The sequence below is a fragment of the Haliotis asinina genome, chromosome 1 (genome assembly GCF_037392515.1).
Source record: "Haliotis asinina isolate JCU_RB_2024 chromosome 1, JCU_Hal_asi_v2, whole genome shotgun sequence".
NCBI lineage: Eukaryota > Metazoa > Mollusca > Gastropoda > Lepetellida > Haliotidae > Haliotis > Haliotis asinina.
In genome coordinates, this window is record NC_090280.1 from 60,060,666 (window position 1) to 60,085,974 (window position 25,309).

General features: G+C 38.4%; 1 protein-coding gene across 1 annotated transcript; it reads left to right on the plus strand.

The window, feature by feature from the left end:
- Positions 1-17,755: 17,755 nt before the first annotated feature.
- On the plus strand, positions 17,756-21,862 carry LOC137295443 (zinc finger protein 85-like). The gene is made up of 3 exons (XM_067826818.1): positions 17,756-17,832; positions 17,933-18,039; positions 19,026-21,862. Exon 3 carries the CDS (start codon positions 20,314-20,316, stop codon positions 21,556-21,558), a length of 1,245 nt encoding a protein of 414 aa, XP_067682919.1. The 5' UTR covers positions 17,756-17,832; positions 17,933-18,039; positions 19,026-20,313; the 3' UTR covers positions 21,559-21,862.
- Positions 21,863-25,309: the final 3,447 nt, after the last annotated feature.

Here is a 25,309-nt window from a genome sequence, read left to right on the forward strand (position 1 = left end):
TGGCGTCAAGTCTTATGAATGTGTTGAATGAGGGGAAAAAATTGCACAATTGAGTAATCTAGAGACATATGAAGATTCACTGTGGAATCAAGTCTCATCAGTGCATTGTGTGTGAGAAATTTACATAGTCAAGAAATCCAGCTTAAGGACCGTGTTGAAAGGATTTAGATTAACAGAACACGATATGCATGAACGTTTACAGTGTGGATTTTAAACATAGTAATTAACACCGTTGCTGTTTGCTATCCTTTTTAGATGAATGTATACAGTTTTCACGGCGTCTTGCTCAAATAAACTCGGCACAGCAGCAACACACAGGTCATTTGTATGTGGCAGCCAGGTGGATAAGTCATTTTCAAAGGTGGTGTGTATGTGCGCGTGTTTGTGCATGCGTGTCCCCCTGTTTGGAGTTGGTTGGTAGGCAAGTGGGGTCGTGTCCGCATGTCAGGCAGGTGACAGGTTTGATTGTCACATGGGATTAATTCCCCACAACGTGTGAAGCCAATTTCCAGTATTCCCTGCTGTGATATTGTTGAAATGTTGCTAAAATCAGCAAGAAAGTAATCACTCACTCACTCACTCAGTGTTCTTGCTAACATATCAAAGACAGAAATGTGATGTATACCAGTTTACTTAAATCATGTGTGATATGTACATACAATAATAACAAGTTGAACAAAGGATGTACATAGAGTGACAGAATCTACCTCAACTTGTTAATGTAACTTTACCTGCTAAAATCTTCTCTAACAGGTAAGAAGCTATGGCTGGACGAAGTATCCTGCAACATGTGAAACAAAACTGGAAGAAGTGTCCTGCAACATGTGAAACAGGAATGGACTGAGTGTTTGTACTGTAAGATATGAAGTATGACTGAAGGTAGTGTCTTGCAGTAAGTGAAACAGTATTGGACTACTTGTTCTGCAACATGTGAAACATGACTACACCAAATGTCCTGCAAGATGTGAAACAAGACTACAAGTGTCTGGCAAGATGTGAAAGATGACTGATCTAAGTGTCCTGCAAGATGTGAAAGATGACTGGCTAAGTGACCTGCAAGATGTGAAACATAACCACACCAATTGTCTTGAAAGATGACTGACTAAGTGACCTGCTACATGTGAAACATAACTACACCAATTGTCTTGCAAGATGTGAAACACGACCACAAGTGTCCGGCAAGATGTGAAACAATACTAGGCCAAGTGTCTCAAACCAGAACAACAAAACAAAGATTCCAAGACAGTCTACCGACTACCACCATCAGACTGTCTGATTTTTCACTCTTCTGACTCTTCACCCTCCTGGTGCATCAGTCCTCCTCCTTGTACGTGTCGGACCATCTGGCTGTTCTTTCTCCTTGTACCCTCAGTCCATCAGGCAGTTCACCCTCCTTGCACCATCAGTCCATCCAATTGTTCATCCTCCTGGTACCATCAGACTATCTGACTGTTCACCTCCTTGTACTTGTCGGACCATCTGCTGTTCACCCTTCTTGTTCCATCAGTCCATCCAATTGTTCACCCTCCTTGTTCCATCAGTCCATCCGATTGTTCACCCTTCTTGTTCCATCAGTCCATCCAATTGTTCACCCTTCTTGTTCCATCAGTCCATCCAATTGTTCACCCTTCTTGTTCCATCAGTCCATCCAATTGTTCACCCTTCTTATTCCATCAGTCCATCCGACTGTTCATTCCTGGTACAATCAGACCATCCACTGTTCTTCTTCCTTATACTAACAGTCCATCTGACTCACCCTCCTGGTACTCGTCAGTCCATCCGACTGTTCACCCATCTGGCACCATCAGTCCATCCGGCTGCACTCCCTCCTGGAACTGTCAGTCCATTTACACCTAGTTTGTATTCTCCTAGCAGGAGCAGAGTAACTACAGCACAAGTATATTCATAAACTATACTTGTGTTACAATGAAGCTTTGTTTAACATTGCTATCAGATCATATTCTCAGTAAAAGTGATATCCAGATTTTACAGGTGCATCTGAATAAGAAATGTTAGTGTATCTTAAAGTTAATGTATGTACACACACACCATGAGATGTGTATCACCGTTGCAAGACTACAATTCACAGGATGCATTCGCAAAACTACATGTATGCGCGGAACACACAACATTAAACATTATGAATCCTATCCATGATAACTTAAACTACAGAACACATTTAAAGACCGTTTTAAGCATGAGTAATTCTAACTTTGGAACTTGTTCAAACATAACTCGCACATTCCAGCTCACTCCATCCACACGCCATGTCTACACTCCACACCACGTATACTGTTTCCCACATGCACTCCGTGACCTACCAAACCACCCGGTTGCGTTTGGTTCATCAGTTACATGTTTATAAGCAACTTTTTCTGTGTGAAGTAAAATACTGATCTTGACACCAAGCGCCCTGCTACATGTGAAACATAACTGATCTAAGTGCCCTGCAAAATGTGAGCCATGATTGGACTACGTGTTCTGCAACATCTGAAACAACACGTGAAACAGTGCCCAGCAAGATGTGAAACAAGACTATACCGCGTGTCCTGCAGTAAGTGAAACGGGACTGATATAAGTGTCCTGAAAGATGTGGAACATAACTGGACTGTGTGTCCACTGTGTCCTGCAATATGTTAACATGACCTGATCATGTGTTTAGGCAGGGAGCCTATATAGAGAGGGGAGTGGAAACTCCTCGAAAAACCGCTGAACGTATGTCTCGCTTTGTCACGTGACCAGTGGAGACAATATGGCGGCAGCTTAGAATTAAAGATTGAGCTCGGTTCATTTTCAACAGCTGATTACATTCGCTGAGTGTTGTGACAACTCGGATCCTACATGTAGAACATAAGTCACCTGTTCTGTTACTTCAGTTCTAGTCACATATTTGTAATTAGTGTCAGTATAAGAAAGTATGTTTGTAGTAAAGTTTCAAGTCGGCATCTTGTAACTCTCTGGCTTCAGTTATCGGTACACAGCGAAGATAGACTGAGTTTCGTCAATAAAAGCTTCTTTCACACATTCCTTTATGTTTTAGCAGGAAATTATACCTTTAGTTGAAAGGTATCTGCAAGCAATAGTGATAGTTTTGTGACTTAAAAACATGTTGGGGTTTAATTGGGGTGTGTGAAAAATGTGGCAGATCGCCGATCTGATCTGATGCGCCATTGAACTACTACACCCCATTGTTTGAAGTGTGTCTAGATATTGCTCAACACCGTCTTTCACATACACCTTTAATTTTTATGAGGGGAATTTACCATCAGGCGAAAGGTGTTTGCTGGTAATAGTGATAGTTTCATAATCTAAAATAAATTGTTAGGACGTACTTGAGGTGTGTGAAATATGTGCCATCTCGCCGACCTGATCCGATCCGCCATTGAAATATTGCACGGCGTTGTTTGAGTGCTTTTGTTTCAGCTTCAAAAACTTCATTCACATACACCTTTAATTTCCATTAGGGGAACATACCATCTAGTGAAAGGTGTTTGGAAGTAATAGTGCTAATTTTATAATTTAAAAAAAATCGGTAGGGTGTTTTTGAGGTGTTGAAAAATGTGCCATCTCGCGGATCTGTTCTGATCCGCCATTGAAATAGTATAACTTTGAGTGTTTCTAGTTATTGCTCCAAAACCTCTTTCACATGCACCTTAAATATTTATGAGGGGAATATACAATGACCCGAAAGGTGTTTGCAGGTAATATTTATAATTTGATAATCTAAACATATTGTTAGGATTTATTTGAGGTGTGTGAAAAACGTGTAATCTCGCTGATCTGTTCTGATCCGCCATTGAAATACTACACAGCATTTTTTGAGTGTTTCTAGTTATTGCTCAAAAAACTTCTTTCACACACACCTTTAATTTCTGTTAGGGAAAAAAGTTCCATCTGGTGAGAGGTGTTTGGAAGTAATAGTGATGATTTTATGAATTAAAAAAATAATTGGTAGGGTGTATACATTCACAAGTATTTCATGTGTGTGAAAAATATGACATATCGTTGATCTGATCTGATCACTCATTACTACAAGCCAATGTTTGAATGTGTTTAGTCGTCCTAAAATTCATTTCTTTCAAATACACCTATAAGTATTGAGGGGAATATTCTATCTGGTGAAAGTGTGAGGTATGACATATCTGATCTGTTCTAATCTGCCATGGATGCCTTTGATGCTTGAATGTTTTAGTTCTGAAACTATTGTTGATATTTGACAAAACTGCAAAGGACTTTTTAACGCTTTGTGATGGTTTTAAACTTTCTGTTTTTTTAGGGGGGGAGTGACTGTGTCAGTTGACATTCTGTCAGTATCCATGCAATTGCGCACATGCAGGAAGACATCTGGTCATCTTCATTAACTGCCCTCTTAAAAAAAATAATTTCGACTTTGCCACGACCGTCCATTTGTCCATTATAGACTGAGTGTCTGTAAGAATGAGACTGACTGAATCTACAACTCATTAACATGTGCTTAACTTTCCAAACTGTATTCCTGAAGGAGAAAGAAATAAAAATGTGTTCCTCCCTCGTCACATTTTTTCTATCAAAAATTAAAAATCAAAGTCTTACTCGTCACTTTTGAAAAGAATGTGCCTGAGAAACATATTTTTATGCAGCCCAAGCATTCCACACAAACAGAAAACCACTGAAACATAATGAGACATTTTAATTGTGTAACAGGTCATTTCAAATACATATAATAACATAATAACCTTTAGTTTGCCATTTGGCCATCAGGGCTTGCTGCCACTTGCAGTCTTTAAAGTCTGCATACCCATTTTGTTGAAATCAAACCAATAAAAACAAAATAGTCTTCATTGTAGAGAGTTTCACAGTCCCTACAAAATCCATTAGTGAAGTGTATGGAGCACAGAGAAGTTTACATTAGTTATAGACTGCTGACATTCCTATGCGGCACTGAATATATAATACTATGAAGTGAAACTGGAAGTTATCCTAACATGAGGGATCAAGGATAATTCCTGAACATTAATACAAATTATGGGCACGATGCTAGTTGAAAAGAAATGAGATCTAATTGACAGAAGACCACATGGGCCTGCAGATAACTGAAACTGTTGGCCTGATACATTAACAACCGACGCTGGGCCTCTGGGCTGGCGATCGTTTCGAACGCTGTATCAAAATTGTCACATAAACAGAGAGTCTTTGAACAAGGCAATGTGTAAACACATTCTCAAGTCCTCTCATTAATCCACACATGCATCATTCGGCGACAGGAAGTGTAACCAGCTTGTTGTGACAACATTCAGGGGAGCCTACTCCAATTTACCGAGTATTACTCCGGGAGATGCCGATAGTTTCCGACAGTAAACTGGTTGAAATACTGTTAAGCGCAGCCGATTTGCGCTGGGAACAAACCAAGTCGACTTGTGCAGTGGAGCATGACGAGGCACACGTTAATTAGTACAAATGGTAAGGAAAGCTAGCGAGTGACCAATCCCTGTTATAGAGTATCCCTGGTTTAGGAAAGGTTAATAAGTTTGCGATTGGACGTTTTACATTGTGTAGTACGATCAACAGTTTAATCACAATAAATAAACATGAATGTAAAATTATCGTAAAATCGATTTTGATTTAAATGAGATTAACTTCTCCAGATCAGACCTGAAGGAGGGAAAACAGGCTTCATATTGCAAGAATTATCATCTAAATGTTTTGTTCAACACAACACCAACAAATTCCTAAAATAAATATTTGACACTACTTGGAACAATTATCCACCGCATACAGATGTTTGAAAAAGGTTTACAAGTATAATACACATGTTAAATATGTGCTTAAATTTTGGATAAAATGGTATTATGTGGATTTTCTGAGGTTTCTAAACATATATTTGTAACTGGTAAACACTCCTATATTCAAACAGAAGTGACTTGGGTGTGAGCTAGAAGATGAAGAGTGAGTGAGTGAGTTCTGTTTAATGACAACTGGAAGGGTATTCTAGCTATATCCTGGCGTGCTATCTTATGCTTATTGTAGCAGGAATACCCTAACTGTTGCAGGTCTCTAATGTTCACTACTTAGGTGATGGTGCTAACTGTTGCAGGTCTCTAATGTTCACTACCTAGGTGATGATGCTAACTGTTGCAGGTCTCTAATGTTCACTACTTAGGTGATGGTGCTAACTGTTGCAGGTCTCTAATGTTCACTACTTAGGTGATGATGCTAACTGTTGCAGGTCTCTAATGTTCAGTACCCAGGTAATGATGCTAATTGATGCAGGTCTCTGATGTTCACTACACAGGTGATGATGCTAACTGATGCAGGTCTCTAATGTTCACTACTTAGGTGATGGTGCTGACAAACCTAGAAACATCAAGGAAAGCACGGATTTGAGTGAGTGAGTTTAGGTTCATGCCGCCTTCAGCAATATTTCTGAAATATCATGGAGGACACGAGAAATAGGCTTCATGCTTTATACCCCAGTGGGGAATCAAACCCAGTTCTGTGTGACTAGTGAACGCTATAACCACAATGCTACATCCATTACCTCCAGAAATACTAAGTTGAACCCACCATGATAGGTTCTTAGTTTCTGAATAAGGGAAAATATGTGCACTGTTACTCTCAGCCTTGTTTGAATCAGCTGATTGATTCGATTGAATCTCAGTGTAGCGAGTGTATACAACGGATAAAAGACAAATCAATCCACATATGGCTGATTATATTCCTGTTAGTACAACTTAAACGGGTCAGCAGTTTATTAGGAAGTGATTGAAAACATAGACTGGATATATCATCAATAAAGATAAATTGCTGATTACCAAAAATAGCAATATTACCATCAAACACCGAATCACAGACACGTGAGAAACAGAGGTCAAAATTATATCAATAATAATATATGATATGTGTGTTAATTTTTTAAATCTACATAGTATTCATAATATTAATTTGATATTTAGTGCTCTCTGAACCATGTGTTGTGGCAATGTGGGGTCACAGTAAAAACAGACTTTTCCTCGGCCTCGGTTATGAGACGTTTATAAGTACCTGTAATGATTTGGAATCTACCGAGCTCCCGATAGAGCATAAATCGAAGTGTAGCATTCCTTAGTCCTGTAATACATTGTAGAAATTTTGGATGGACTTTTTCCAGGCCTTCCACATTTTCAGTACACCAAATTTCTGATCCATAAATAGGGATATGTAATATCGGTGAATCGAAGGCAGACAGTCCAACAGCAGGTCGGTGTTTCGTGCGTTTTTAACAGACTGAACATGGCTTTAGTGGCACTGTCACAGAGATCCTTAATACTTGTGATCAGCTGTCTTCTATTTCTATGAAACGCGATGCCTAGTTAACTGTATGTGTCTACGATGTCAAGTCTAGTACTATTATAATAAATTTTCAATTTTGAAGTGTTTGTTGGCCCACTCCCCAAAGATAAGACTTCTTGTTTTACTTATATTGACAGTTAATGTCCATGTATCGCAATACCTTTACAAGGAATCTAATTCTTTCTGTAATCCTTTGGATCATTTATCGAATAAGACGGCATCACCTGCATATAGTTAAATCATAGGTTGTATGAAGAGTTGATATCTTTATCTTGAACATAATCTTTTCAAACACCATTTAAATCAGAAGCAAGTAGGCGTGATTCTATATCATTAAGACAAAATGAAAATGGCAGTAGGTTTTTTTCTAGTCTCATTGCATTATTGCACGTGAAGTAGGCCCACACTCTGTTATTTAATTGTACAGAAGATTTGATAGTAAATATACATTTCTGCCAATGTGTCAAAAATCTCCCTTTAATACCAATAGTTTACATATTCTTCTACACACCTACTCTCCAAACTCTGTCAAACTACTCGGTGATGTCTTTAAAAGCAGATTATAATGTTTGTTTTTAACTTTTCAGTATCTGGTTCCTCCGGTTCCGAGTTCTATAGTACAGACTTACATGCATAACCCAACAACACTCCCTGGTTACGTCAGTAGTTGAGGGAGGAGGGTTGTGCGTGCGTGCGTGCAGTCATTTCTATATTACTTTACTGTGACCATAAGCATATTTAATGCAGCAGTCTCCGGCAATGCCTGATGTTGTTCGTCCCTTAGGTCTTTGAAAATAACTGTGATTTTGTGTCCAGACCCTACAGGTTGGAATCATAAATTCGATCTGGTGTCTAAGTTTGTCAGCACTTAATCAGAACTCCTGGGTTTGAGCAAAGCTGTAAACATCTTTTACTGGGAAAAGGTCATAGTAAAAAAAAATAAGAATAACATAATAAAATGGAGACTGAGACTTTCTTCACCTTCAGAAGCTATGGAAATCTAGACTTACCACATTTTCTAGACTTACGTGGGCTTTCTTGGATATATATACTTCAGGGTCTGTACGGCAGACTACCACTCTTGTAGTTCAGCTAGCTAACCGTCGTGTTCCTGCTATGTCTGTGGAATTATTCTTTCTCAAGAAGTTTTGAAATTTCTTTTCATTACATGTGGACTGAATTGTTTTTTGAAAGAGTGTGTGCACTGTGTAAGCCGACTTGGAATGTAGCAGCGTCCTGTGTATTCTGAAAACGTTACAGGTAAAAAGAGAAAGTATACTTACCAAAACCACTGCATCATAACAGTTACAACAAAATTAAGTCAGTGAGTGAAAGGGGAAGGAAAACGTTCGTGAGACAGTAGGATGTTGTTTTCACATTATTAAACAATATCTTTACACAGTCAAAAGGGAAAATATCAAAAGCAAACATTGGTATTTTGTTATTATTTAATTATCAGTCTTCAAAAGAGACATTAATATTTCAACTTAGTCCATTTGAAGAATGTAAAAATCGACTCCCCTCCAATACCAAGCCAGTTCGTGCATTTATTGTAAAACTGCTTTGTTTCGTTTCTCTGCCGGTCCCAGTTTTAACAAACCCAACTGGTACACACGACCCAATGACGTCACGAGGCAAAATGGCGGCACCCGACTGTGGAAAATACGGGGTGGTGATGAATATAATTTTGTTGAATTTTAAGTAATTTTTACAAGGTAAGACAGAAATCGGGTTTGGCTAGACTGCAGTTTACCGGGCGCGCGACCCGGGACTGCAGAGCGCTCGCTAATGTGCGTGCTATAGTCATAGCGCGCAGTAGAGCTACTGAACTGTCTCACTTTACCGCGCTGATGTATCCTTTGGGTTAGGGACCCTTCTAGATCCTTAGGGTTAGGGACCCTCCTTCTAGATCCTTAGGGACCCACCCTTCTAGATCCTTAGGGTTAGGGCCCCCCCCTTCTAGATCCTTAGGGTTAGGGACCCCCCCCCCCCCCTCTAGATCCTTAGGGTTAGTGAGTAAAGGTTAGGGTTGGCTTACCTTAGATGCGATTATATCCATATATCCATCCATTGTCAAGTCAAACGATAAACGTCATCATATATCATAGCTTCGCTGGATTGGCTGCACAACATTTTGAAAACAATGCCTAGGTGTGGCTTCTCGCTTTGATGAATGGGTAGGCGGGGCTTAGCTCTGCGCATGCGCAGTAAATGAAAACAAACCATAATAGTTTGTTTTTATTCACTGCGCATGCGCAGAGCTAGTGGGGTAATGACCCGTTAAACGAGCACTAACTAACTGTGATCGCACCGGTGGTCCCGAGATAGCGTGTCCGCTAATTAGTCTAATTAGCACCAGTTGGAATCCAACGCTCCCTGCTCAGTGCGTTCGAGCCCCGCCAGCACAGCGAAAAAAATAGGAAAAAGCGCGCCCAGCAAAGTGCAGTACTCCCTCGGATTTTCTACCTAAAGGCTAGATCTTTCGATCCGTGTATCAATATACATGCGATGCTTTGTTTTTCAGTGTTTCTGGAGTCAAAAACCTTCCCAATAAAATCCGCCGGGAAAGTGCTCCTGATAAAACAGGGTTGGGATGCTAAGCGTCAGTGTATGCCTGGGCAGGGACTCGACGTTTAGCTAGCTGAACCACTCTAGGAGTTCTGTCTCTGGCTAGAGCGCAGTTTACTGGGCGCGCGACCTGTCAAAATAAAGTTTAGTACTATCTTCATTGTTACCTGTTTTATAAGAAAGATGTGTTTGTTGTAATAAATGCATCTGTAACTGGAAACAAACTATACCTGAGTAAAATACATATTATTATTCCAACAGATAAATCAGCGTTTCTACCAGCTGAATTGGAAATTGACAATTCAGTGGAGACTGTGATTGCAGTTTCTGCTAGTAGGATCGGAACACCTATATGAGGTATGATTACACGATGCCATTTAGAAAGTGGTCAAATGCAACATATGTCATATTTGGGATTTCACTTTCTTAGTAAAGTACAAATTCTAGTACTTTTTTTATTTAGTCCCATCCGGGATTCAAACCTGCACCCTCAGAGTCGGGCACCTAGTCGCCAGCACACAAAGCCAGCCGCCTAGCCCGCTCAGCCACCGCGACTTCCACAAAAATGAAAGTCGGACAACTGGTAGTCTAGACAGTGTACTTTGTGTACCTCTCTGATGAGTGTAAATTGACTCTTAGGGTGCGGGTTCGAATCCCGGATGTACTATTGCTACTATCTCTACTGGTAGAAACTCCAATTGCAATCTCCGATTCTACTGAACTGCAGTCTCTACCTTGACATTAACCATTTACACATTGGTATCTTTCACCATAAGAGGTTGGAGGAAAGTTGTAGTGTAATTGTGGATTTGCTGCAATGAAGTTGTGGAAATGATGATGAAAACTGTCATTTCCAACATTCATTTGATTCATATAGCATTCAAGTGTATTCAGAATACCTCACTACTAAGTAATAGACACTTTATGTGGGTCAGAATCCCAATCAATAAGTGAATAGTTGATTTAAACATATTTATTTCCATTGAAAGGAACCAAACTGGTAAACAAGCATATGCTTATGTAAAGACTGCTACAGGATACAATGGAAGGAAGAGTAAACGTCATGATGAATGTACAATGTGAGTGATGTAAAATGCTGCAAAAATGAGAAATCTTTGTTAAACAGTATATGTTGTACAGACAAAGTATGTTGGGTCATATCTGCCTGTTGACCTGATAAACAAGTGCACTGAAATTAAATGTGCTTTGTTTGCTAATGAGGAACAGTTTGGATTTAAAAAAAAAATGATTTTAGGTTGCATCTTTTTGTAGAAAAATACATAAATTGACATATGTCACTGTGAAGAGTACATGAAAAGAAATAATAAGCAGAGTCTTCCTCGTTATTGCCACAAGAGCAAAGTAATCACATGAAAGGACATGTGTTCCTTCCTTTTTTTGCAAGGTTTCTTCACAAGATTTGTGCTGTATAGCCTGCTAAGAAACCTGGAAATAAGTAAGGGAACACTACCGAACCCAATGTATGAGGAGATAATTTGCGGGTTGATTCGGGTTGATATAGCCTTTCACCTATGGGTTTTGGGCTTTCATGTAGCAGAGATTATTAGCATCGAGATAGAGGAGATGATTTGCGGGTTGATTTGGATTATAGCCTTTCATGTATGGGTTGTTGGCTTTCACGTAGCATTTCGAGACCATGAAAATCCCACTGCCTTTTGCACATTCATAATGCTTTGCAATATTTGTGACTAAATTTCTGTTTGAGGCAAGTATAGTCATTGACCTTTGAAATATAAGATGTTATTCCCCACTTATGTTGATCTACAGGGCTATGGTTTTTTACTACTACTCATGGTTTAAGTCTCTTGCTCCTTGTGCAATTTTACTGTGTTTTTTTTCTGTTTTGTGACTGATAATGCGACTATGCACTTTTCTTGTGTAATGTAGACATGTTGACTTTCTGCAGCATGAATACAAATGTGTTGGTAGGCCTGAGGCTGTAGATGGCAAACACTTAAAGGGGCACTGATGCGGAGTGAATAATGTTTCTCGCCAACGGTCTAATTACGGAACCAAACTGCAAATTGGTCAGCGCCCGCTCCTTGACGGACAAAGGAACTGGGCTCCTGTCCATATTAACAGAATTTCTTCACCCAAAAGAGTCAGGAGGCTGGATGCCCATCATATGCCATTTTTTAAAAATATCCATGGTATTTCTTGTCTGATCGTAACAAAATATCCCAGCAGTGTAGTTTTTTTCGGATGCTTGGATGGTATAGTTACTCAGTTTGATCCTATTTCTGTGTTTTTAACCTCGATATTTAATCATGTTACATGAAAATATTATGCTTGGATGGTATAGTTACTCAGTTTGATCCTATTTCTGTGTTTTTAACCTCGATATTTAATCATGTTACATGAAAATATTATGCTTGGATGGTATAGTTACTCAATTTGATCCTATTTCTGTGTTTTTAACCTCGATATTTAGTCATGTTACATGAAAATATGATGTCTACAGACACGTAGCAAGCCATTTGTTTCACTCCGGAAGATTGCAAAGCTTTATATTTAGGTAGTTTTGAGTGTTGGTTCAGCTGTGATAGCAAATATCATACGTAAATTTTGGTAGCTATGGTAGCTACAATGGTTCATTATTTATGATAATAAAAACACACAGTTGATTTATTTGAAATCGTAAACAATAAACGATGACTTTGCCTTTGGTAGAGAAATCTGAAAATTTTCTTACGTTAAAAAAACTCCCTTATTTCACCTATTTACCCAAGTACACAGCAAATGCCTGTATGTATTACTTATGTAACGAAATTCCGTTGGTATCCTCAAAACAGTTTCGGCCCATAAGTGTTTTCAGGCTGCATGCGACACAGAGATTACATCTTCCTCGCTGTAACTCGCGTTTGATGGTGTAAACCTACACGTGTTATTTGTCATCATTCTCTGGATGGTCAATTAATGAATTTATAACAGGTATAATTAGTAGTAACCCCACTCAGGTTACTCAACAAAGGTTACCATTTGGCATTTCTCCTGTCTGGAGCAAATACTCAACATTATAAATTAAAGTCTGTAATGGCAAATGTATTGTATGTTATGTAATATGTGCATGTAAGTGATGCAAGAGGGTTTATCAGCTGAGTTACAAAAAACAAACATCAATCAAAGGATTAACCGATAACACACTGATTGATTAATTACTTTTGTCAAGAGGTAGTGTGTGTGTAGATGACTACACCCTGTCGTAAAGTGCGATTGTAAAAACAACATCCTCCCTTCAAAGAATTAACCACCCTTGAGTTGATTGATTGATTGCTCATTATTGGTTAACTAAATTACTTAGAATAGCGGACATCATACAATTAGTTGCCAGGTGTGCTATCTTCGGTGACCAGTGAGAGGTTTATCAGGTTTTCACCAACGAAAGACGTGAAACGATGTGTTACTTTTTCGCAAAATAGACAGTTGTGTAAGACACGCGACACAGAGCAGGATTATTTACCAGTTTCAGATGAATGGAATACGATTTCTTTTACGTGGATATTGATGAATACATTCCTGAACAAGGTAGTAGCCTGACATTGTTGCTATAAAATTAGTCTGTTTTACATTCATTATTTGCATTGTGTTTTAATTTATTTGTTGTAGCATTCAGCAGAATCGATATGACAGAAAACACACACTAGATCGCGTATGTGTGTGAAATAGGATCCACATTGGCAATCTATACAATGTAGAAATGTTGCTGTTATGTTAGAAATTTACTATGAGTATAAGCAGACCGTGTGTTCTTTTATTAATTTTCAAAATCATACAAATATGACAATAAACTAATTAGGGTTATGAGACAAACTTGAAAATGTAGAGACGTACATTGGCTTCGGTATTTTCCCGTCCTAATAGTTTTTTACCATTTCTACCACTGGCAGATGATTAATCTTCAAAGTGTTTCATTTGTTTTCATAATACATTTGTAATGAAGTAAAAATGACTTCACCTCAGTTGATCTGTCTATAATTAAGCTATCAGTTGCACATACGGACTGCGCAGCAGAGGTCACGAACCAGTCACGAATTCTGGGATATCATCCGGGTACTCACTGGAGAAAAACAATAACAAAAGTTTACACCAGTCCACGGAAATTGCTCCGCATCAGTGCCCCTTTAAATTATTCTGCTAAAACATTTAGGATAACAAGATAATCTCTTATCACATGATGTTAGGTAAATTTTAGTAAATTCATGTGACAATGACATTCATTGAACAGGATATGTACGTCAAATCTGTGAGTGTATTGCAATGTATTTTGGATAGCAGCTGCTCATATTGAGATATGTACAAATGTACCGATATTTTGTCAACATGATCAAATAAATATGACAAGATGGTAAAGTGAATGTGGATATTTATTTATAAGTCTTCCTGTCTGTACTGTCAACAAAAAATGCTGCATTGGGTGCACATTCCCTTAAACAAAATCTTTGGATAATTACATCATTCGGAGTGCAGGTTTTCAAGTCTGCTGGACAGTTGTCTGGATGAACTTTGCTCCAGAATTTCATTGCATTTAATATGCATTCTGTGACCTCCTGGTACTCAGTTTCCTGTTTTTTGGTCTGTTCCACTTGCAATGTAGCTGTAACAGTCCTTCCTCCTCAGACATGTCCACAAGTGCATAAAGAAAAGTTGTGATGTGGTTGCAGGTTTCACCCTCCTTGAAACAAAAGAAATGATTAGTGGTGACTGTGACATAAAACATTATCATGTATTCAATAATTTTCTACAAGCCTTAACTTTTAGTCTGAATATTAACTAAAAACTAAAAACATTCAATATTTTTCTGCAAAACTTGGTAGTTATATCAATCAGAACCTGAAGTGGTGCTTTTTGCTATTTGCAGGTTTTTGTGATTTATAATTTTCTGGGTTTCCATGGAAATGGAGGGATGGGCTTCGTTTCCAGAGCACAACTCAAAAACTTCTAAATATCTTTCTGCCAAACTGGGCAGATATATAGGGGAGACCCTAAAGTGGTGCCTTTTGCTATTTACAGATTTTTGTGATTTATCATTTTCCTAGTTTTCATGGAAACGATTCAGACTTAGTCTCAAAATGGAGGGATAGGCTTCGCTTCCAGAGCACAACTCAAAAACCATTTCACTCGTATCTTTCAACAGATCTTGGCAGATATATGAGACAGATCTTGAAATGGTGACTTTTTCTGATTACAGATATATGGCATTTATATTTTTCATGAATTCCATGGAAACAATTCAGACTTGGTCTAAAAACACAAGTAAATGTGAGATGATTTGTCCTTTCAAATATGTCGGGGCCAGGGGGATATGTCATCTTCTGAATGATGACTCCTGTTTGCTGTTTACAGATACATAGCATTTATATTTTTCATGATTTCTATGGAAACAATTCAAATTTAGTCTAAAAGAACATCAAGTAACTGTCAGATGATTTGTCCTTTCAAATATGTGGGGACTGGGGGGCTATGTCATCTGATGACTCTTTGTTTATTCAGTCAGGTTCTCCCCCTCAGGTGGTGGTATTCCATATCCCTATGTCTCAGTTCAGACCGTTAGCATAAGTCACTATTTCACAAGCACCTGTTATGATAAGGATCTTGGATCCAAGTGAGGGTTCCGGTGAACCTCTAACTGGTGTGCTGGTCTTACTGTTGGGGAATGAATTCAACAAGAGTTAGAAGTCTCAAGAAGCTCATTACAATTTTATTTGCATGAACATAATAACATGGAGTGGCCACAGAGAGTCGGTACAAGCCTGTGGACTGAGGGCTAGGGGTGAAACCGTACGCTCTTACCATGGTACGGTACATATTGAGAATGTACTTTCGGGAAAATAGTGGCAGCACAGGCAAACTGTGCTGCAAATAGGTTTATGCAACAGAGAGAAAATGACCAGTCTGCCTGTATGTGATTGAAGCGAGCAAAGGTTGGCATCTTACTTGGCATCATGCTTACCACACTTTGGTTGAAAAAACTTTTTCATGTCAAAATAAAATATCGCCACCATCAAAAAGGTATGCAGACATTTTGTCCCTGGGATGTGCTCTCAGATTTCCAACCCTATATTTAATAATTACTCATGTGAAATATATTTTATTCAATATTTGAAGCACCACTCATGGTATGTCAGATTGTTCTTTGCCTCCATTACCCATGCCAGCTTCTGATTCTATTACAATGCACTGCTCGCTTATGTATCCAGTGTGTTGCTTCCAGTAAGTGCATCGTTTCTGCTGGCTGTACAGAGTTAGTTGCTAATAGTTACGAGGGGATGTCATTAAGTTTTGAGCCTTGCATAGAAAAACAAAATATTGGTATTAACCACATTTATTTTTCAACACAGTCCCCTTGTGAGTCAAGACACTTGTTCCGTCATTTCTGCCAGGCGCTGATGCCATCTCTGTAGAAGGCGCCATTTTGGTCCTCAAACCAAGCCTCAGTAGCAGCAAAAAGCTCATTATCATCCTGAAATCTACGACAGCGCAAGTGTTTCTTGAGATTTGGGAACAGATGGTAATCACTTGGTGCCAGGTCTGGAGAGTAGAGGGGACGGGTCAAGATTTCGAACCCGCATTCCTGGACAGCAGCAGCTGCAACGCGAGAGATGTGTACTGGAGCATTGTCTTGATGTAGAAGAATACCACGTCTGATCTTGCCTGGGCGCTTCTTGATTGACTGTCGCCCGTGCCTCAACAAGGTGGCATAATATTCCCCATTCATTGTTCTTCCTTTTGATAAGTAATCTATGTGGTTTACGCCTTTGCTATGCCAGAAGACTGTCGCCATTACTTTCTGCACTGATCTGGAGGCTTTGAACTTTTGGGTCCTGGGAGAAGTGACATGTTTCCATTCCATGGATTCTTGTTTGCTCTCAGGATCATAGTGGTTGATCCAGGTTTCATCACAGGTTACTAGCTTAAAGTGAAAATCTTCTGGATTCTTGTATCTGGTTAGCATGGAGTTGCTTATGGTGACCCTTGTTTGCTTCATTTCATCTGTAAGCATTCTTGGCACCCATCTTGCGCACACCTTAGACATGACGAGATGTTCATGAAGAATTGTCTCGATGGATCCGTGTGAAATGCCTGTGGTCTCCTCTAACTGGTGGAGTGTGATTCGACGATTTTCCAGCACAAGTCTATGCACTCTGTCAATGTTTTCCTGACAAGTGTTGTTGTGTGACCTGGACGGGGGTCATCTTCAAAACTCTCTCTGCCACAGTTAAATTCATTGACCCATCATTTGATGGTAGCAGATGAAGGGGAAGACTTCCCATAAACTGCTGAAAGCCTTTCTTCAATGTTCTCCGCCAAGTTTCCTTCAAGAACTAAAAACTTAATTACTGCTCTATACACAATTTTATTCATTTTTACTGCCGTGAGGGGGGTCTCTTTCTGTCAATGTGAGCTGTTCAATAACTTCTGAGAGTAGGATACCAAAACTTATATATCACATCAGCCACACCCCACGGTTCAATGTCATACTATAGGCTGTGACACCTGGGTATGAAAAATGCTCAAGTCTCAAAACTTATTGACATCCCTTCGTATGTCAGTAGTGCAGGGATCTGAATTATGGCAGTGCTTGATGTTCTGAAGATCCTGGATTGTCAAAAATCTTAAGTCACCGGGGTTCTTCTCTTTCCAGATTTAATCTGCCATCCAATCTTTATCTTGATGAATGTATCAGCTCTACAGTCACCCACTGGTGCATTACTAGACCATCTTCATTCTCAGAAATATTTTACGTCACTTCATTGAATCCTGTTACTAAAGACTACATTGTGGTGTATCATTGGGTCTAAGCGTGGCATGTTTCTTCATTTTCATTACCCTTTCTTTCACATCGTCAGCAAGTGTCTGGACAAATGTGTCAAGGTTTTGGGAGTGGTGCCAGGAGTGATGTCTTGCAGCAAGTGTCCCTTTGCCTGGATTTTATGGGTTGGTACATGTCTGGTTAACCGAAGATTGTGTTGTCTGGATTTTGTCACTGTACCATTGTGGGTAACATTTGCAATGGTGGACTACAATTTGTTTACAGGAACCTTGATGATAAGTGTGACTCTGAAGTGCCCTGACAGTGGTCCCACAAAGGGGATAACCATCCCAGCATTGAATTGTCAGTGATGATGAATGGGGCCATTCCTGGTAAGAGTGATAATGTCAACATTTGTGAGACAGCTTAGGGGGACAGCATCAACTATGGCCTCTCCAATATTTTCTGTGTCTGCACTTCTGATTTGTTTGGACACTGCTGCAGTAGTGTGGCATATCAACAGTCAGCTCAACCATTCCCAACAGAGTGGAGGGTGCATCTGCAGTGGCAGATCTTCTAGACTCACCTTTTTCCTTTGTCAAGCCTGACAGTGGATCTATTCTATTTTGCAATGTGATTTTGTAATTAAACTGATCATTGATAGGTCTAATTATGCTCACGTGAAGACATATGTTAATTATTTTAGAACAGTGTTTTTAAGCTATGGTGTGCTGATGACATTATTAAATGGAATGCTATTCAAATGTATCACCCAAAACAGGAGATATTGCTTGTGTGAGATCATTGTTTTGACAGTAGATTTTGTACAATGCCCAGAAAATGCTGTGATGTCATGAAGTTGATGATGTCACAATGCTATAACATTTCTGCACTGCAAATCTAATGGCAGTACAGTGTTGAAAGATGTACATTTTTCATTCATGAAGAGTGAATTTCGATGATAATAGAATCTCCTCCTCCTCATGTCTATTGATACCAATTATATCAACACTGGTTTATAAAGGTAAAAATATCCTTGGCAGTCCTCCAATATTTGTTACTTTATCAACTTGTGTTGATATATTTGATATCAGTAGACACTTGGGTGAGATTTTCTGTATATTCATCACTTTGAACCAATTTTACACAGTGATATAAATCACCTGTAGACCACTGCGGGACATCTATTTAGTTTTTGACAGAATGATGATCAAGTCATAGCCTTTAGATATACCATCAGTTTGAGAGTATGTCAGACAACTGAATACAATCCATTGCATGCAACTCTAGAGAGAACAAGTGTACATCTTATCATTGAGAGTTCAAATGGTTCCTACCCTGGTTGTAATAAGAGCGTGATGACATTTCCTGTTTTCAGGGTACACCATAACACCAACAGCTTAATGATGGAAGTTGAAAGCATTCCACAGAATTCCTCCCCTGTCACTGAAACAAATGAAGTCTGTTAAAGGCATTTGCTGGAAATAAAAGATGTCTGTAAAACATATTTATTGACACCACTGAACTAGGTGATGTCAAGAGAGAACATATCATTGGAACCCTTGAAACTGGTGATCTCATCAAGGAACCTGTAAATGGAAATACGAAAATAGACAGTTCGGAGAATCCCTAATGAAACCCAGAAGGACCAAGTGATCCAAGAAAGCTGTCTCATACATGTCTTTTAGAGTAGGGAAACTTGAAGTCCTGTCAGGTGACTTGAAAAGGCAAGAGTCTTTCATAGTGGAATCAGTGTGCTGAATGCCAGAAAACATTTACACAATTAGCTGATCTTCAGACATGTGGGGATTCACAGTGGAATCGAACCTCATCAGTGCATTGTGTGTGAGAAAATATTTACACATTCAATTAATCTTCAGAAACACATGAGGATTCACAGTGGAATCAAACCTTATGAATGTGTTGAATGTGGGAAAAGATATACACATTCAAGTAGTTTGCAGGAACACATTCCCAAGTTAAATATTATGAACGTGAGAAAACATGTAAACACAAACAAGTAGTCTGCAGACATACATGAGAATTCATATTGGAATCAAGCCTTATGCATGTGTTGAATGTGGGAAGACATAGAACAATGTCAGGTTATCTTCAGAAACACATCAGATTCACAATGGAAACCATTTGTGAATATGTTGAATGTGGGAGAAGATTTACATAGTCAGGCTCTGGATGTATGAAACTTTAATGAAGCATTCACGTGTCATTAAATGTTCATTAACTAATGTATCATTAAAAATCTCTTGTAGAATCATTTCAATGACGTCATGTTGTCATGAAACTTGAAGTTTCCAATATGGCGGAAAACTGACTTCAGTATTCGTGTTTGTGTATTTTCCAAAACAACCCAACCGATTCTAGGGTTATCAGCGATGTTTCGGAATGATTGAGATGTGTCTCTCCACAGCTATCGAAATATGTTTTTTTGTTCTTAAGTTTAGCCGTAAAGATGCCATTTAGACAGATGACCAAGAGTGCTGCATTAGAGTAGTGTTTACTTTTAGGGAATTGTGGGAAATATTTAGGGGAATCAACAAAGTTCATGAAAATATTTACATTAGGACGTCATGGGATAATGTTGTGTAAATAAGTGTTTGATGAAACTACTTTAATGCATTAAGGATTCATGGTATCATTAGGGTTTAATGTTGAAATTGGTTAATGAAGCAATGATTCAACCGGATCCAGATCATATGCAGACACACATGAAGAGTCATGGTAGAATAAAACCCCATCAGTGTTTTGTGTGTGAGAAAACATTTACACATTCAAGTAATCTTCAGGCACATCTGAGGATTCACAGTGGAATCAAGCCTTATGAATGTGTTGAATGTGGGAAAAAATTTACACAATCGAGTAGTCTGCATGTACACATGAGAATTCACAGTGGAGTAAAGCCTCATGAATGTGTTCAGTGTGGGAAGAAATTTGCACGATCAGATCATCTGCGGACACACATGATTCTTCACAGTGGAATCAAGCCTCATAAATGTGTTGAATGTGGGAAAAAGTTTGCACTATCAAGTAGTCTCCAGGCACACATGAGGATTCACAGTGGAATAAAGCCTCATGAGTGTGTTGAATGTGGGAAAAAATTTGCACGATCAGATCATCTGCGGACACACATGATTCTTCACAGTGGAATCAAGCCTTTTGAATGTGTTGAATGTGGGAAGAAATTTGGACGATCAGATACTCTGCGAACACACATGATTCTTCACAGTGGAACAAGGGCTTATGAATGCAGGAAGAAAGATACACATTTAAGTAGCCTTTCAACACACATGTGTATTCACAGTGGAATCAAACCTCATCAGTGCATTGTGTGTGAGAAAATATTCACACAATCAGGTAGCCTGCAGAAACACATGAGGATTCACAGTGGAATCAAGCCTTATGAATGTGTTGAATGTGGGAAAAAGTTTGCTCAATCAGGTAATCTACAGAGACACATGAAGATTCACAGTGGAGTCAAACTGTATGAATGTGGTGAATGTGGGAAAAAGTTTACTGATTCAAGTAATCTGAAGGAACATATAAGGATACACAGTGGAATCAAGCCTTATGAATGTGTTGAATGTGGGAAAAAGTTTGCTCAATCAGGTAATCTGCATAAACACATGAAGATTCACAGTGGAATCAAACCATATGAATGTGTTGAATGTGGGAAGGAATTTACACAATTGAGTAATCTGCAAGGACACATGAGGATTCACAGTGGAATCAAACCTCATCAGTGCATCGTGTGTGAGAAAACATTCACACAATCAAGTAGTCTGCAGACACACATGAGGATCCACATAGGAATGAAGCCTTATGAATGTGGTGAATGTGGGAAAAAGTTCACACAATCAGGTAATCTTCAGACACACATGATTCTTCACAGTTGAATCAAACCATATGAATGTGTTGAATGTGGGGACAAATTTACACAGTCAATTAATCTGCAGACACATATGAAGATTCACTGTGGAATGAAGCCTCATCATTGTGTGTGAGAAGTTTACAGAGTCAAGAAATCCAGCTTGAAGATTGTGTTGAAAGTATTATGTTGACAGAACAGGACATGCTAGAACATTTACAGTGTGGATTTTAAACATAGTGATTAACACCGTTCTGTTTGCTATACTTTTTAGACAAATGTATGCAGTTTTCACAATGTCTTTCTCAAATAAACTTGGCACAGCAACAACACAGAGAGGTCATTTGTATGTGGCAGCCAGGTGTACAAGTCAATTTCAAAGGTGGTGTGTGTGTGGGGGGGGCATGCATGCGTGTCCCCCTGTTTGGAGTCAGTTGGGTAGGCAAGTGGGGTTGTGTCCGGGCGGGTGACACAAGTTGATTTTTACATGGGAATAATTCACCACAACAACAATTTCAGGTCTTTCCTGCTGTGATATTGATGAAATATTGCTGAAAGCAGCAAGAAAGTAATCACTCACTCACTCAGTGTTCTTGCTAACATGTCAAAGACAGAAATGTGATGTATACCAGTTTGGTTAAATCATGTGATATGTACATACAATAATGACAAGTTGAACAAAGGATGTACATAGAGTGACAATTTACCTGAGCATATTAATGTAACTTTACCTGCTAAAATTTCCTGTAACAGGTATCAAACCGTGACTGGAAGAAGTGTCCTGCAACATGTGAAACGAGAATAGACTGACTGTATGTACTGTAAGATATGAAGTATGTCTGAAGGAAGTGTCTTGCAGTAAGTGAAACAGTATTGGACTACTTGTTCTGCAAGATGTGAAACATAACTGCACCAGTTTTCCTGCAAGATGTGAAACAGGACCACAAGTGTCCGGCAAGATGTGAAATAATACTAGGCCAAGTGTCACAAACCAGAACAACAAAACAAAGATTCCAAGAAAACAATTTTTTCTTTTTTTCTTTTTTTTTTTTTTAATCGTCTTTATTTCCACAGTTTACATTCAGGTATATGCCAAGGAAGGTATAAGTAGTTACACAGTGTATATTTGCTTACAAAGATATTTGCTTGCTGTACCTTTAACACACTTTCACAAATCCCAGTCATGAAATAGATACACACTCCATTCCAACTGCAGTGATTATTGCAAATGCGCTTATAATATATACTCTGGGTTATTGCACCTGAATAGATTATGAAAAGATGACCAGAAGGTGAAGAACTCGCTGTTGCTACATGTAGAATATGCATTGTATTTTGTGATTTCATAGTATTTTGCTATCTCCCTTAACCTCTAAGGTTTCTGCATATGTTAATTCACCCTCTAAAATTGCGGCATTGTCTTCATTTAGTTTTGTATATCATAATTATGTAGCAGAGAATCAAGATTAATTTGTGTGCAGTTTCCATTTTATAAAGGGGGATATAGTCGACGCCTCGTCCGTCCGTCCATCATCATTTTCATATAACTCAGAAACCGTTCAATATTTTTAGGCCAAACTTGATAGTTATAGTAATCTTAGCCTATGGTTGTGCCTGTTGCTATTTACAGATTTTTGGCATTTTTATTTATTTTTTTTTCCATGGAACATTTGGGTGTTAGTCTTATGGTGGGGTGGGTTTCGTTTCCAGAGCAGAACTCAAAAACCGTTCAATATTTTTCTGCAAAACTTGGTAGATATATCAGTCAGAACCTGAAGTGGTGCCTTTTGCTATGTACAGGATCTTGTGATGTATTATTTTCTCGGTTTCCATGGAAACGTTTCGGACCTAGTCTGAAAAGTGAGACGTGTGTTTCGTTTCCAGAGCAGAACTCAAAAACTTCTTAATATCTGTTTGTAAAACTTGGTAGATGTGTGTGGCAGACCCCAAAGTGGTGCCTTTATGATAAAGAATTATTTAATTTCCAAAATCCTTTACCTCTTTGTGTTTCAGATAGAGATAGTGTTATTGAAATAAGTGAATGGTCTGAATTTATACTTGGGCTTATATCACAGTAACATTTTGTAACAGATTATGAGAAATCAAAAAATAGTCTAGTCGAGCTTGTTTAATTGGAGTAGGCTGACGCCAGGTAAATCTTCTCTTGTAGGGGTTACTTTCCCTCCATGGATCTTTTAGATCTAAAATGTGAATAAAGTCAATAATTTTTTCTCTAGCTTTTGGATTATTTATATTTTTATAATTGAAAGTATCTTTCATAGGGTCTTGTACTGTATTCCACATAAAATAACTTATGCCCCTCCTAATTGTTCCACGTGGTCTTTAATAATGTCGTAAAATTCAGGGGAATCTTGGTTTGGGATGCTAATGTGTAAAGTTTTTCACGTATTTTTACATTTAATATTATATGATTCCCTGAAACATTATCGACAACCACATCTTCAACTTTGAATTCAAAGTTATTATGAAATAAAACAGCCGTTCCTCTGGCATTATGTTTGAATGATGTCATATAGCACTGACTGTAGCCCCATTGTTGCCTAGTGATTTGTTTTTGATCTTAGTAAAATGCACATCATGTAGACAATAAATGTTGGCTTTTTTTTCTTCGCAAGAAGCGAAACACTTTATTTCTTTTAAAAGGACTATTTAAGCCCCTACAGTTTAGAGACAACAGTCTTAATTTTTTCTTTTTCAACCATTTTCAAAGGTACTAATTTCTCTGACTCATAATACTATGTAGTCATATAAATGGTATAGGATGGGATTTGTGAAAGTGTATTTATCAGTGGCATATTTTGTGGATTTTTCATTGTTTTGTATATGTAAACAAGAATTCAAACATCTTTAAAGTATTTATGTAAAAGGCACTTCCAGCATCTGAAAACCAAGATAACTTGATGGTTTCTTTAGTACACTCTTTGTTTTAAAGAAACTTGACATGGTTCTTCATTCTTGGGGAACTGCAGTGGTATGTTTAAACGTAACATTTCTATTTCAGGCATTGTATTTTTATCCCATAATACTGTTTAAACACCATTAAAACAATATATTACCATTATTGTAATATCTAACTTACCACAGTATACAACTAGAAGGGTATGTTTACCTGAGATGTGTTACATGACCTTCAAACAATGAAATGTACCTTTAGTTCTGTTTGCACAGTATACATTATATAGTGAAATTAATTACTATCACATAATTTACTGTTACGGATCATGAGGAGCACAGTTGTTCCTGTAATTAATCTTTACAGAAGTGTGAATAAAATGTAGCATTATATGTACCAACTTTGTGTGTGACTTTGTATAGAGTGTATGGTTTCTTGATCATTTATGTCAGTTGCACAACATTTGGTTGTAAGCTTAGTACCTGACAGATTAACAAGGTATGGTTATGTCTGTATATCATAGATAAAAACGTACATTAATTTTCGCATCTATAGTGGTTTTGTGTGTAACATATAATTTCCTTGTGATTTGTATCGATCATATACAAGAGAAGCAGTGTCACTTTGGGGTGGAGATTAGCAGGCTTGACGTATGGTTATCCTAAAATACTGAATTAATGCAATTTATATTTCCATTGTTAAGCAATGCCTCCCACAGTGCAAAAGAAATTAGCCTGTTTGTTATAAAAGTATTGTTTTACCAATAATGAAAAACACCCAAAGCTGCCCAAACATATCCATGGTCCACCACTGTAAGGAGCTCAGGGGCGTCTGCTACTCATATGTATGATATTTGCTGACAACT

Coding starts and splice junctions, on each gene's coding strand:
- LOC137295443 (XM_067826818.1), top strand. CDS start 20,314: ATGTTGAAATTGGTTAATGAAGCAATGATTCAACCGGATCCAGATCAT.